Raw genomic sequence first — 12,346 nt, 5'->3', positions numbered from 1 at the left:
GTCTGTTATTTTGTAAAGAGATGAGCAGAATTCGCTCTAAGTATCCATTCAGAATGACAGGTTGATACAGCTTTGATAAGACTCAATTGAGACATAAACAGGCCTAATGGGCTCTTTTCTCTATCGATTTTTTGTTTTCATAACCCTTTCTCTCTTCCAGTTACTGAAGTATGGGCTATTTTGGCAATTTGGGCCCAGAATGGGCTCCGCAGATATGTTTATGTTTTCATGTCTTATCACCTTGTGTTCTCCTGTCTTTATCGTCTCTCTTATCCGAAATTAAGTAGTTGCTAACTGGAGTATAAAGACACGCTACTGACGGCTAAACAAAACAACAAAAAGGCAAAGTAGATTATTGCTCTTTTTGAGCTGTATTTGAGCAAATACACACTGTTAAGTAACCAAAAGCTGCTCATCATATATTTTAAAGAAAAAAAATGTGAATAAAATTACGGAAATAAACTTGAAACTGAAAAATAATTTTCAAGTTCTCTTGAAGTAAAGTTTAGTTAGGGTTACTTTTATAGGGTTCCTTTTAGGGCATTGGGTGGGGCGTGGAGTTGGGTTCAAATGTTTTTAAACAGTGCCCATCTGTTTTTTCTTCGAATAAGGTAAGGGGATGGGCTTATTTGGAGATTGGGCTTATTTGGAGAAATAGTTAAATTAACTTTTGTAAATTGTTGATGGGTTTATTTGTGTGGTTAATAATGGTAGTAGTTGGTTGTTGTAGTTAGTTACTTAGTTATTTTTGCTCAAGAGAATTGATTAGAAATTGGTGCTGTCAAAAACAGTTGTTTCCCAGGAAGCGGCAACTCTTGCTTGTAGAAACAAAACAAGTCTGGCGCAGATAAATCTCCATTTTATTTTATTTTTGTTTCGATATTTGGGGAATTTTGTCAATTTGTTGCGCTTAGTAGTAAGCAAAGGAACGGGCTCTTAGCAAGTAAGGGCGCTTTGTTGCTACTTAAGCTGTACTAAACAGTCAGGCGCAGGAGCATTGGAAAGTTATTGATTTTTATTTTCTTCCTCATTAAAGATTAGGGGCTATAAAATCATACACAAACACTAAATACCCATTTGCACACAGTACACAAAAATAGCTAAATAAAAACAGCCATAAAGCACTACTGCTCAATTCCGCTCAGCTACTGAGGAGTAAATTAGATTTGAGGTTCCGGGCTAAAAAGTGACTAAATTTGAGAAGCGGGCTGGCAAAAGGAATTGAGATTTTTTATTTTTATTGTTTTTGATGTGTTGACAAACTTAAAAATTAGCTGACAAACAAATTTGTTCATGCCTCGTCAAATTGAGGAACATTTCATTGGGAAAATAATAACAAAGTGCAAAATGGCCACCTTTGTGGGGAAACAATTTCAGAATGCCAAGTCCAGAAAACCACTTCTTTTTCTGTCTTCCTGGGTGGGTTTTAATGCAGTAGTAATAAACAGAGGCAAATTGGAATTGAATTGAAGTTGAGGTTGTTGTGATATAACAACTTTTACTGGGCCCAAAGGTACATTGAATCACTCCCCGCCTCATTTTGAAATGCCCAACTGTTTCGGCCCAATAGTTGGTAGAATTAGATTTATTATTAAAACTTTAATTTTTTTCATTCAATTGGCGAAAAGGGTCAATTGATTAGTGTAACTTGATTCATTAGAACCGATCTGTAACCTGCAGTCGTAGAATCGACTTGCTCCTGCCTAAGTTTAAAATATAAAAATTCAAAAATTTAAAAAGCGGTTTTTTAAGGATTAGTTCACCGGTCATTAGTTTACCAGCTCAGCTATAATATTTTTTCTCTACGTAACTACACGAACTTTAATTTAAACTCCATAAATTTGCCGATCTTACCCTCTGTGTCGCTTCCAAACTTTGTCTCTTTTAGACTCAAATTCGAGCGTTTCTTTTTCCAATTCTTATTTGTGGTAAAAATGGTGACTACATTTTTGGTTCATCAGGTGTTTTCGTATTTTGTCGATTTTCTTGTACACATCAGTCAAATTCAAGAGATGCAAAAATAAATGACAGTATCAGAGTGACTGTTGGTATGTGATTACCCAGAAAGAAGACAAAAACCCGAATTTCTTGACTCGCCTCCTGGGGCAGAATTGAAAAAACAGGATTTGATTATTTGTCAACTGAATTGAAGTCTTGACAAAACAATCCAAACAAAAGCAATCTTTTAAAAGCACAACACAATACCACCGCTCAGCTAGGGAATCCTCCTCTTGTTGGGAATAAGCAACAAAGTTAAAAGCCACAACAATAGCCCGTTTACTCACCTAGTTGTCTCTATTCACTTATATTCTCTACTCATCCATTCATTTATTAATTCCATCTCATTTTCTAACTTCAATTCCATTAAATAATGAGTTGGCAATCTCCAAGATTTTGTGTTGTCACTTGACAGCCAGCTTTAATTTACCAATTGTTTTTACTGTCACTTTTTAATAACTCTTAAACAACAAAATGCTCCACTGCCAGCAAAATATGCCAAATTGCGTTGGTTCCCTGGTTCAATCAATTGAATATCAATCGGCCATTTTAATTTTCAGAAGTCAACTGTAATTTCACGATTTGAAGTTCGCAAATGTGCATTTTTTTTGTTGTATTTAATTATACTATATTTATATATAATTATACTCTATCTATATTTAGTACGCAGGGTATCAAATAAATAAATAAAAGCTTTTTATAAGTTGATTGAATTATAGGGAGTTTTTTTCTGGCAAAAATTATAAGTTTTTATCTTAAAAACTACAAGCAAAGTTTAAAACTCACAGAATTTTATCGGCTGGTCGCATTTGCTTTCACTATACTATAGTTGCTATGCTATATAATTGCTACTACCCCAGCCGAAACTATTTAGTTGCTACTACTATTTGCTACGTAGTTGTTGCTGATGATTTTTGTAGTCGTGTTTCTTATTTTTTATGCCAAATTTTTGCACGAGGTATTTGACTATCTGACTGTGTTTGTCCTTGGCTTCCTTATATTTTCCTTATCTAAGTTATAGTGATTATTTGCCTGATGGTAGCAGCTAAAATCAATTGCCAACTAATTTTCAACTAAATATCAAAAATGCGCTGATATCTTTTCAAGTAAGTAACTTAGCAGTCTGTAACAAGCTCTAATGACATCATTGGCAATATTATCCCCCTAAAAATAAATCGTTCTACAAAAAATATGAGCCCCGCTTGTTGTTCCAGCTCAATTTTTCCGATCTTAATCAGTTGATACCACATTTTTCAATTATTGTATTTTTTCGTCGGCGAATACAAAAAATTTGAATTTATTATTTGTTGTGGTATCATGCAACATCGATATCTTGGTTGTCGTCTCTGTTTGTGATTTTATGGGTGGTGGCGATGTTGAAATATTTTAAGAATTTGTTCCACAAAACTCATCTTGTTAACAGTTTTACGATTCGAGTAGGAGTTGTCGTAATGTATTTTTTAGTCCGTCGAGTTATTCTGAATCGGGATGTAAAAATTGAATGCCTCTCGTGTTCTAACTTTGATTTTCGTTCGTTGTTGAACAAAATTGATCAGAGGAGAGAAAAGAGAGGGGTAGTTTTGTTCATATCAGCTTTCAGAAGATATGTAATTACAAATCTAACCTCTTCGACTAGTGTTTTCATCAACCATATTAACCAGTATTTGTATGTTTGGAAGCGTTTTTGACCATGGGAATTATTTATGATTCTTAGATGCAATTTGAGTTATTTTTGTCATTTGTTTCATTTGAGACGTTTTTTTTAACCTTTTTCTATCCTTCCTCAATTGGTTTTTCTTTGTGAGTTTGTGGGTTGAAGTCAGTCTTTTGAGTTAAGTTGGCGTTCTTTTCGTTTGATTAAATTTTTTTGCGTTGTTGTTATTGATTCAAGTTGGTAATTCAATAGGTCTGTTTTCACTGAAATAATTGAAGTAATTTTTTGTTTTCTCATTCTTGTTTTAGCTCATTCTTGTTGTTTTGGCCGCGCTTGGTGTTTTTTTTGTTTGGATGGTCGTATTGGTAGTCATTGATTGAACACAGGTGGTCTTACTAGATTTCCATAGATAAAAATGGGGATCTCACCACTTCTACAGAATTGTATAAAAAAGAAAGTATTGTAATCAGATTTCAAATGTATTTTGTTCTTTGTTTCCATTTTTTTATGTATTCTTCTTGTTCTTATTCGTATTGTTCTTTTTGCGATGCTTCCAATCATTGGTCGAACAAAAGCTGTATCCCAACATCTGTGTAGAATCTGTGGTTTGGAGTCGCAACTTATGAAGAATTCTCAGGAAAAGTTTATCAAATTGTGTATTCCTCTTTATTTATTTGTAAAAAAATCTGTAAAAACTAAGAACGCAATTTGTTTCGTTTAGTGAGTAACGTTTGACTGAGGTCTATATTTACTTCCAGAGTCTTCCGGTTATGTTTTAAACTTTTTGTCGAATCATGATTTTACTCGATAGAGTACATAATGAAATTGAAAACTTCATCAGGTTACAGTACCAGTTAGGTTACAGTTTTGCTTTTGCTGTGGCTTCTTTGGTTCTTGACTGTACTGCATGCATGATTGTTTGTTGTTTACTTTTGTGTGTTTGTTGTTTTGTTTTGCTTGGCTGGAACAGAAGAGCATAAACAACAAGCAACCACCACCACAAAACAGAACGAGGTCTTTTGTCGTGTGACGCTCCCCTCGCTAATGTTCACAGCGCCTAACTCTTCTTTCTTGCTGTTACTTGACGAATGTTTGTTATTTGTGTATGCTTGGCTGATAATGTATTCATTTATGCCAATTTTTGTTTACAAATCACCGCTGCTGCAATCACAAGCGAGACCGAATTGTAAACGGCAGACTCAACCTCTGTTGTTGTTGATTAGTTAGTAAGCTTGTTTTGTTTGTTTGTTATTGTTGATTAATGACAAATTGTGAGCAAGAAAAAAGTGCCATAGACGTGATTTACGTTCTGTCGATTCGTTACGATTGAACTCTTTGAAGCTATGAAAGGCAGTGCTAAGTCGCGGTGAGTACCTATGATGTTTCTCCTCAAACACGTGGTTGCTTTTCGTTCATCACTTTTTCTTCCGTATTTAAACTAGGCAACATTTAAAAGTTTAAGGCGTCGTGAAACTTATACAGTCTAATACTAGAAACTTAAATTGATATCATGCGCTGTTACATAGTGAAGTATTCTGCGTTGTTCTTTTGGTTCTGTGATGTTTTTCTATGAGTAAGTTTTTTTGAAAAATGAAAACTCTTCTAAAAATTGGACTAATGATTTCTCCATGATTCATGTTAGTTTATTTATTTTCAGCGCTTAAGTGATCAAAGTTTTTTTTGCATTTTCCTAAGGGAAATTTGAAACTGCTCGTCGTAAGTTCTAAGGAACTTCGCTTGTTAATCTCTGTTAATGGCGAGGTAGAATATTGAGAAATAGTGTCATTTTTTGAGAACCATTTCAAGTGAAGATTTTTGATCAAAGTGGCGAACTGTTTGGGTGTTTTGTTTTTGTTATCAGTTTAATCGGCTTTAGCTAGACATTTTCGCTCCTGGGATTCGTATGTGATGATTGAGTGATGTTGGGATGTTGGAGCTGTTAGTCGATGAATGTGATTTTGATGTTGGTACAAGTCTAGTTTACTTTTACTCAGTAGTGGTCTTGCTGTCATCCATGTTAGTTTGCACTGTTGCTTATCACACCTAATTGCACAGTTTAGTGGAGCCACAAACAAACATCACACTGGCCTTAATCATTGTTATCATCAACTCAACCCAACAACCCCACAGCTCAAATGAACTCCTGTGTATGTGTTATGGTAATACTAGAGCACTGTGCGGCTCTTTCCTGCCACGATCGAGCTTTTCTTTTCTTGATTAGCCATAGCCTAGCTTCATACCATAATCTAAACAGTCTTGCGAAACATATTTATCAATTGGTAAACATAACTAACTAAGCATCATCCATTAAAACACACACAACCAACACACTCACACACACACCACATACACTAACATAGCTCCTTTAATATCGCTTATTATTGTTATTAGTGGTCGCCTTGACATTCACACATATATACACAACACAAGACAACATAAGCAACTGAGATCGTTATCTGAAAATTGTGTGTTTAGTTGTTTCGAGAACCTCGTTTTATATATTATTCATAAACAACATAACCATAATAACTGAAACTAGCTGTGGTCCATGTTACGAAGATGTCCAACAGATGTGCTCTTTTTTAAGCTAAACGTTTAGTGTCATCATGAGGGCTTCTAGGTATGTTGCAAACTCGCTTTGAACTTTTTTGATGTTTTTTTTTGGCAATTTTGGGTTTTGTGCCACTTATTGGACTCGTAACTTTATATTTTTAAAGTTCAAATTTGTGAAAATTTGTTTTTTGAGGCCTCCCTAAATTAAAAATATTGTTAATTGTAGCAAATTTATAAAAAAAAACTTTTCTCAGTTTCCCAATTTTTTTTGGTTATGTGCTCGAAACTTCATATATTTACTAATTCTTTTTACTAATTTGAAGCGAGTATGAACAGATAATAACGGTTGCTTTAGAGTAACCCACAGAAGAAAGTATATTGATTGTAAAAATAGTTATGCTTTAATTATTTAGAATAGTTTCTTTTCATAATATATTTGAGGCCGGTATGTATAAGTGTACAATTGCTGCTTCATAGGCCAACGAACGAAGACGGTAGCTCGCATCCACTGTTTGCGAACAATATGTGCAAGTGGCCAGGGTGTGAACGGATATGTGAAGACTTCCCCGCCTTCCTCAAACACCTCTCAACTGACCATGTCTTAGATGACAAGTGCACTGCTCAGCTCAGAGTACAGCAACAGGTCAGTACCTGTTAGGCCCTTAAAAATATTTGACCCGATATGACAATTCTCAGACATAATACCAAGGCAAAAAATTGTTGATGTTCATTTAACATAGATTGCATAATATTCTTCAAATTCAGCCTATGTTGATCTGTGTATAGGAGGCGGCCTGTCACAAAAATTTTTATAAAGTGTTATGCTAAGTAGTTAGTAGTTTATTAAATACTAGTAAGTATAATGATTCCAAGTTTTGATGACAATTAACAATGACCAAAAAATGGTCATGACTAAAAGAGGTTTAATCGTCAAATTGTTACTAGAATTTTTCCTTACCTCCGTCTATTTTCAGTGTTTTTGTAAATTTTTATCAGTGACTATAAATCATGGGTTTTTGAGGTAACATTTTTTTTCAAATGTCGATTCTGTTGCTACAGGTGGTTGCGCAATTGGAGTCTCAACTTCACAGAGAGAGGGAGATCTATTTTGCAATGAACACTCATTTGCAGCAGAAGAAACAACAGCAGCAACAGTCTGCTACAACCAATACACCTGTTGTACATCAGCCCAATAACCCCCTTCACATCAAACAGGAATCGGCAGTTAACACTCAACCTCCAAATAACTTCCTATTTGTAAGTTTGTCTTCAATTATTTTCATTCAGAGTTTTCTTGAGTTTCTAAGAAGAAAGTTTCATGTTCAATATCAGCTGATTGTGTACATCAAGAAGTATCGATGAATAGTTAAGCTTATGACATGTATCCTGGACCAACATTAATAGCCGCACAGTGATAGCTGGGGCTATTATTGGCCTTCTCTTGGTTTTTTACAATTCAAAGAATTTGAATTGTATTGGGGTGCTGTTTTTTTTCAAGATCTGTTCACACATTTTCACGATTTTTGAATTTTCAAATTGGAGTACTGATTTTGGTCACGCCGAAACAGGAAGTGGAGCGAAAAAGCGAGAGGTTTTGCGGCGTGAAATTTTTTTCGCTCTAATTTCAAAGTAGAGTGAGAAAACAGTGTTTGAACAAAAATTCACTTTCTTGCTAGTGGATTTTTTGTTCACATGCGGCAATTTCACTTTGAGTTTTTACTGTTTTTTTCGATTTTTTGAATCGGATTTTTTTCTAAATGGTTTTCCCAATCCATGCATAGTTCATTCTAGGTCTAGTTTTTTGTTTAGTCAATGAAAATTCTTTGAATTGTACGTCAGGACTTGTCCTGCTATGTTTTTTTATTTCGTCGTCGCGATTTTTGTTACAACCATATGACGTCACAACCACTTCAAATCTGCTTTTTGTTCATTCGTTCATGCAATTTCAACTGAATTGCTTGCGTGACGTCATTTTTTGCTCTTAGTGGAGCGAATTTTTTTCATTCGCGTGATTAAATTTTTGGTCACATTTGACTTACCTCACTCTGAAAAATGACTTCCTCACTTTGAAATTGACTTTTATTTACTTTAATTCAAAGAGATAAGGTCAAATGGGTATGTGTCACTGTAAATGAAGGTTATTTGAGAGCAGCTAATAGAGGCAGCAAAAATTTATAAAGAGTTTTAATCAAATATAACAATTTTTTTTGGTCTGCCTTTTTTACTGTTTTTTTTTGAGACTGCAGATCTACGAAGCTATTGCGGCTATTTTCTGGCAATCTGCCAGCTATGTTTTTTATATTTGCATTTGATAATAACTTGTTTTTAGTCTGATCTTCATCATTGCTATTTGAAGCAAAAAATGAGCTGATTTTTTATGCTCCAGTATTTCTAAATATGAAACTTGCAACCAAGAAATTCCGCTTTTTCTGAGGAGCTCTTCTGATTGAAGTTTCTTTTAGGGGTCGCCTCTAGCAAACTTGTTCCTGCAGAACAGCATCATAAACAACAATAACAACAACAATGCAGCACTCATGGCTAGTCTGACCAACATTGCCAATGGTGTCAACTCCTCAGCCGTTCCTTCACCAGGTGTGCAACACCCTCAAACAAACAGCCTCATCAATTCGCCTGTTAACAACAACAGTGGAAATGTAAACAGCAGCAACACTGTGACGTCATCAACAAGTGCCGTGTCTTCGAACGACATTTTGAACAACTTGTTAAACCGACAAACAAATTGTTTACCAACTACAGGAACCCTCGCAGGTTTGACGAGCGGAGGGGCCGGAAATTTGTCAATTGATGGCGCAAGTTTGACTCCGACCAGTTTGACGTCCCTTGTGACTGCGACATCCCCCAGTAGTTCTACGAGTGAGGGTGGAAAGTCTTCATCGCTCTTTTTGGACACAACCTCGCCCCCGACTCCCATCTCGGCTGGCGGTGGACCAATCAAAAGGCGTGACAAGTCTATCCTTCCTCTAGCGGCAGGTACAAAACAGCTTTTTCTGGCTTATGCGATTATTCTATTGCGAAAATTGAATCGAGTTGTGAAAACGTTTTTTTTTGCAAAAGGATATTGCAGATCATTAAACTGCTTCACTGATTGACTGATTGGCATTTTTGAAACATTTTTGTCGACAATTTTTTTATCGACATTTTTGTAACGATCACTCTTAACTTAGCTGATAGCTTTGCTTCAATTGAAGTTTACGTTTGGAAATCTTGGTTATGATATTTTCTTACCTTTGGCATAGTATTCTCTTTGTCATAGTATGATTGAATAAACGTGCTCAATTCATGAATAGAATATACCGGGCAAGAAAAGTTTTTTGGTGCATAAATTGAATAATGTTGTCTCCAATCTTAATACATGAATAATCACTAGAGGGGGCCACGATCAGATTAATGCTTTCATGATCTGATCATTTTTTCAGGGATCATTTCTTGAGGAGGGATACTTTTTTTACAACTGTTGACATCACATTAATGCTTGTGATTCTAAAACTATCTAACTGATAATTCTGTGCCATTTGTTAACTTTTGAAAATGTGATTGCTGGGTTTCTCTCAGCATTTATAAAATTTGGGGGGCATTGTGGAAAGGGGGCTGGGAAAAAGTGAGCTTGGCTGACTGGTAAATAAATAAAATGCATTTCCGGCCTGAGTGTCAACTAAGCAGATTGCATCCGGTGGGAAAAGTGTCATTTGTCAATTAATAGTAAATAAACCTATCCCTGTTTTCCTCCCTCGCCCATCCCTCCCCTCCCCTTCCCAGTCCAACAGTTGACAACAAAAAAATAAACTCGAGATGCGATGGCAGGAAGCAATCAGGAAGCCCTGTTCAAGTTATTAATGGAAAACCCGGGCGGGGGAGAGATGAGAGAGGGTATAGGCTCTTAAATGCTGGATTAGAACATAAGAGTTTTATATTATTATTTAAAAAAATCCCAACTCGATATTATTTATCTTTATTTATTGTATATTATCTAAATCGATTGAGATATTGAGAGTTAACTACTTTCTTAAATCTCTTTTTTGTGCTATACTAACTCATTTGAGTTTTACTAAATAAGTTAAAATCAATGCATTTAAGCAATTTGCTATTATATTTGTTTCCTCTTAGTTGGTTAAGTAAACAGAGCTTTTATTGACAATAGAGAAAAAATTGCTGGCCATCCTTTTGTCCAATAATGAGTCAATAAAAATAAAAAAGAACAATTTAAGGCGCATTTTCCACAAACAAACACCCCGTCGCTCGCATCTATAAGCGTTATTTTGGGTGGAATCTTATTTTTAATTCCCAAAGTCAACAAAGAAGTTGTGGCTAATGTAAGCAGTAGGAACTGTTTGAGAATATCAATCAAAACAAAAGGCAACTTTGTTTGCATTGTTGTTGGTGCTCTTTTAATTTACCAATAAACTTCACTTCGGTTCTTGTGGTAATTTGTGCTTACAAGACTTTGCTCTCTATTCCCAATTGAAGTTAGTAGGGATAGTGAAATGAGGGATAAGGGAGGGGAACAGGCCCACGTGACAGTCCCTTGTTGACTCTTGAGTTTGTCACTCTCTGTCAACACAAACAAATTCGCATTCCAAACAAAAACACTCCAAATTTCCTATCACCACAAGCTAACTGGCTATCCGGCTAATCTCATATGAGTGAAGTCATTGTTTTGTTAACAGAAATTACATTTGCGGAGCAGGAAATTTGCTGCTTTCTATGATATATTATGAGAATCAAAATTACAGAGTTCAGCCTCATCGGACTAGCACTTTCAAATCACTATAAGCATGCATATACAAGGCGTTTACATGAACTTTTGTAATGAAAACAAAAAAAGTAAATTATTACTTTTTAAAATCTCCATTCTGATTTTTGTCTTAGTGAAGAAAACTAATTTAATATTTGTCGAAAAATTACGCATTCGGTGTGATGAGGTTTTAAAATCTTACGTTATAAATCTGATTACCATTAAAATAATTTGATATTAGTTAACTGCTTAAAGATAGTAAAAATTGTTGAAATAAATTTTCAACATTTTGTTTCGATAGTTAACTAAGGAACAAGGGCATTACATTACTGGTGGAGATAAAACTGGTTGCATGAAATATTTTTCATTGTTTTTCAGAAATAGAGAGGAACCGAGACTACTACCAGAGCAGTGACGTCAGGCCTCCCTTCACCTATGCCTCCCTGATCCGCCAGTCGATCCTGGATCACCCTGAGAAGCAGCTGACTCTGAACGAGATCTACAACTGGTTCCAGAAGACATTCGCCTACTTCAGGAGGAATGCTGCCACGTGGAAGAATGCAGTGAGACACAACCTCAGTCTACACAAATGCTTCATCCGAATGGAAAACATAAAAGGTATACACACCTCGCGTTTGCTCTGCTTCACTCCGGGTGGAGGGAGAGGGGACATCCCAAACACCGTTTTCCTAAAGTTTGTAAATTGAAAATTCACGTTTCATACATTACCCAAGTGTTTATGTTACTTACTTTTACCTTTGGATTTTTTAAACTAAAAATTAAGTCAAAATTATAGACTTCAGAAATTTGCGGAACTTGCATCCTGATATTAGGTGATTTGTCATGTTACTTCATGGGATGAATTAATTCTGAAGGCGGGTAGTTGATATTGTTGATGAACGTTTATTTCATGAAGTTTCGAAGTAAATGATTGTGTTGGTATGTCAATTTAATGTTTGCCAACTGATAATTTTAATCAGTTTTAAATATTTTGGTTGGGTATCTAAAATAACACGTGTTTCTGAACGCAACGAAAATGAAGTTAGGAGCTGATGTAATTTTAGGAAGTGTGTGGACTGTTGATGAAATAGAGTTCCAGAGAAGGAGACTACAAAGACTGGGATCCAAGGTGGAACCTGGCACAGGTGGAAGTGGAAATGCTGGAGGACTCTCGAGCATTGGCGAGGCTTCATCCATACAGTAAGCCCCTCATCGCTTTTTGAATTGCTGTGAAGATAAAATGGGTCTTTCCCATTATAGCCCCTCCCCAACTTAGTGTGGTCAGATAACCTATAGCCCCCCCCCCCAATCATGGTGAATATACAATAATGGGTAGGCTAAAATTTCATGGGGGGGCTATAATGGGAAAGACCCCAATCTTTTGTACC

At 35.7% G+C, this 12,346-nt stretch overlaps 1 protein-coding gene across 8 annotated transcripts in view; it reads left to right on the top strand.

Moving 5' to 3' along the window:
- Positions 1-12,346, top strand: part of LOC142342610 (uncharacterized) — a 73,762-nt gene that overhangs the window by 58,692 nt on the left and 2,724 nt on the right. For 4 of the 8 annotated variants that reach the window (XM_075394022.1, XM_075394039.1, XM_075394047.1 and 1 more), the window contains 5 exons: positions 6,683-6,848; positions 7,265-7,462; positions 8,668-9,196; positions 11,337-11,576; positions 12,023-12,158. In XM_075394022.1, coding sequence (XP_075250137.1) covers positions 6,683-6,848; positions 7,265-7,462; positions 8,668-9,196; positions 11,337-11,576; positions 12,023-12,158 — 1,269 coding nt within the window. Of the gene's footprint in view, positions 1-4,553; positions 5,019-5,270; positions 5,290-5,621; positions 6,273-6,682; positions 6,849-7,264; positions 7,463-8,667; positions 9,197-11,336; positions 11,577-12,022; positions 12,159-12,346 lie in introns of those variants that run through there. The other 4 variants (XM_075394056.1, XM_075394083.1, XM_075394074.1 and 1 more) reach the window with 4 other exon arrangements.

Source organism: Convolutriloba macropyga, chromosome 1 (assembly GCF_964194025.1).
Source record: "Convolutriloba macropyga chromosome 1, txConMacr16.3, whole genome shotgun sequence".
Taxonomy (NCBI): Eukaryota; Metazoa; Xenacoelomorpha; order Acoela; family Convolutidae; genus Convolutriloba; species Convolutriloba macropyga.
Note: the sequence above shows the minus strand (reverse complement) of the source record. Positions and strands in the feature narration are given on the sequence as shown.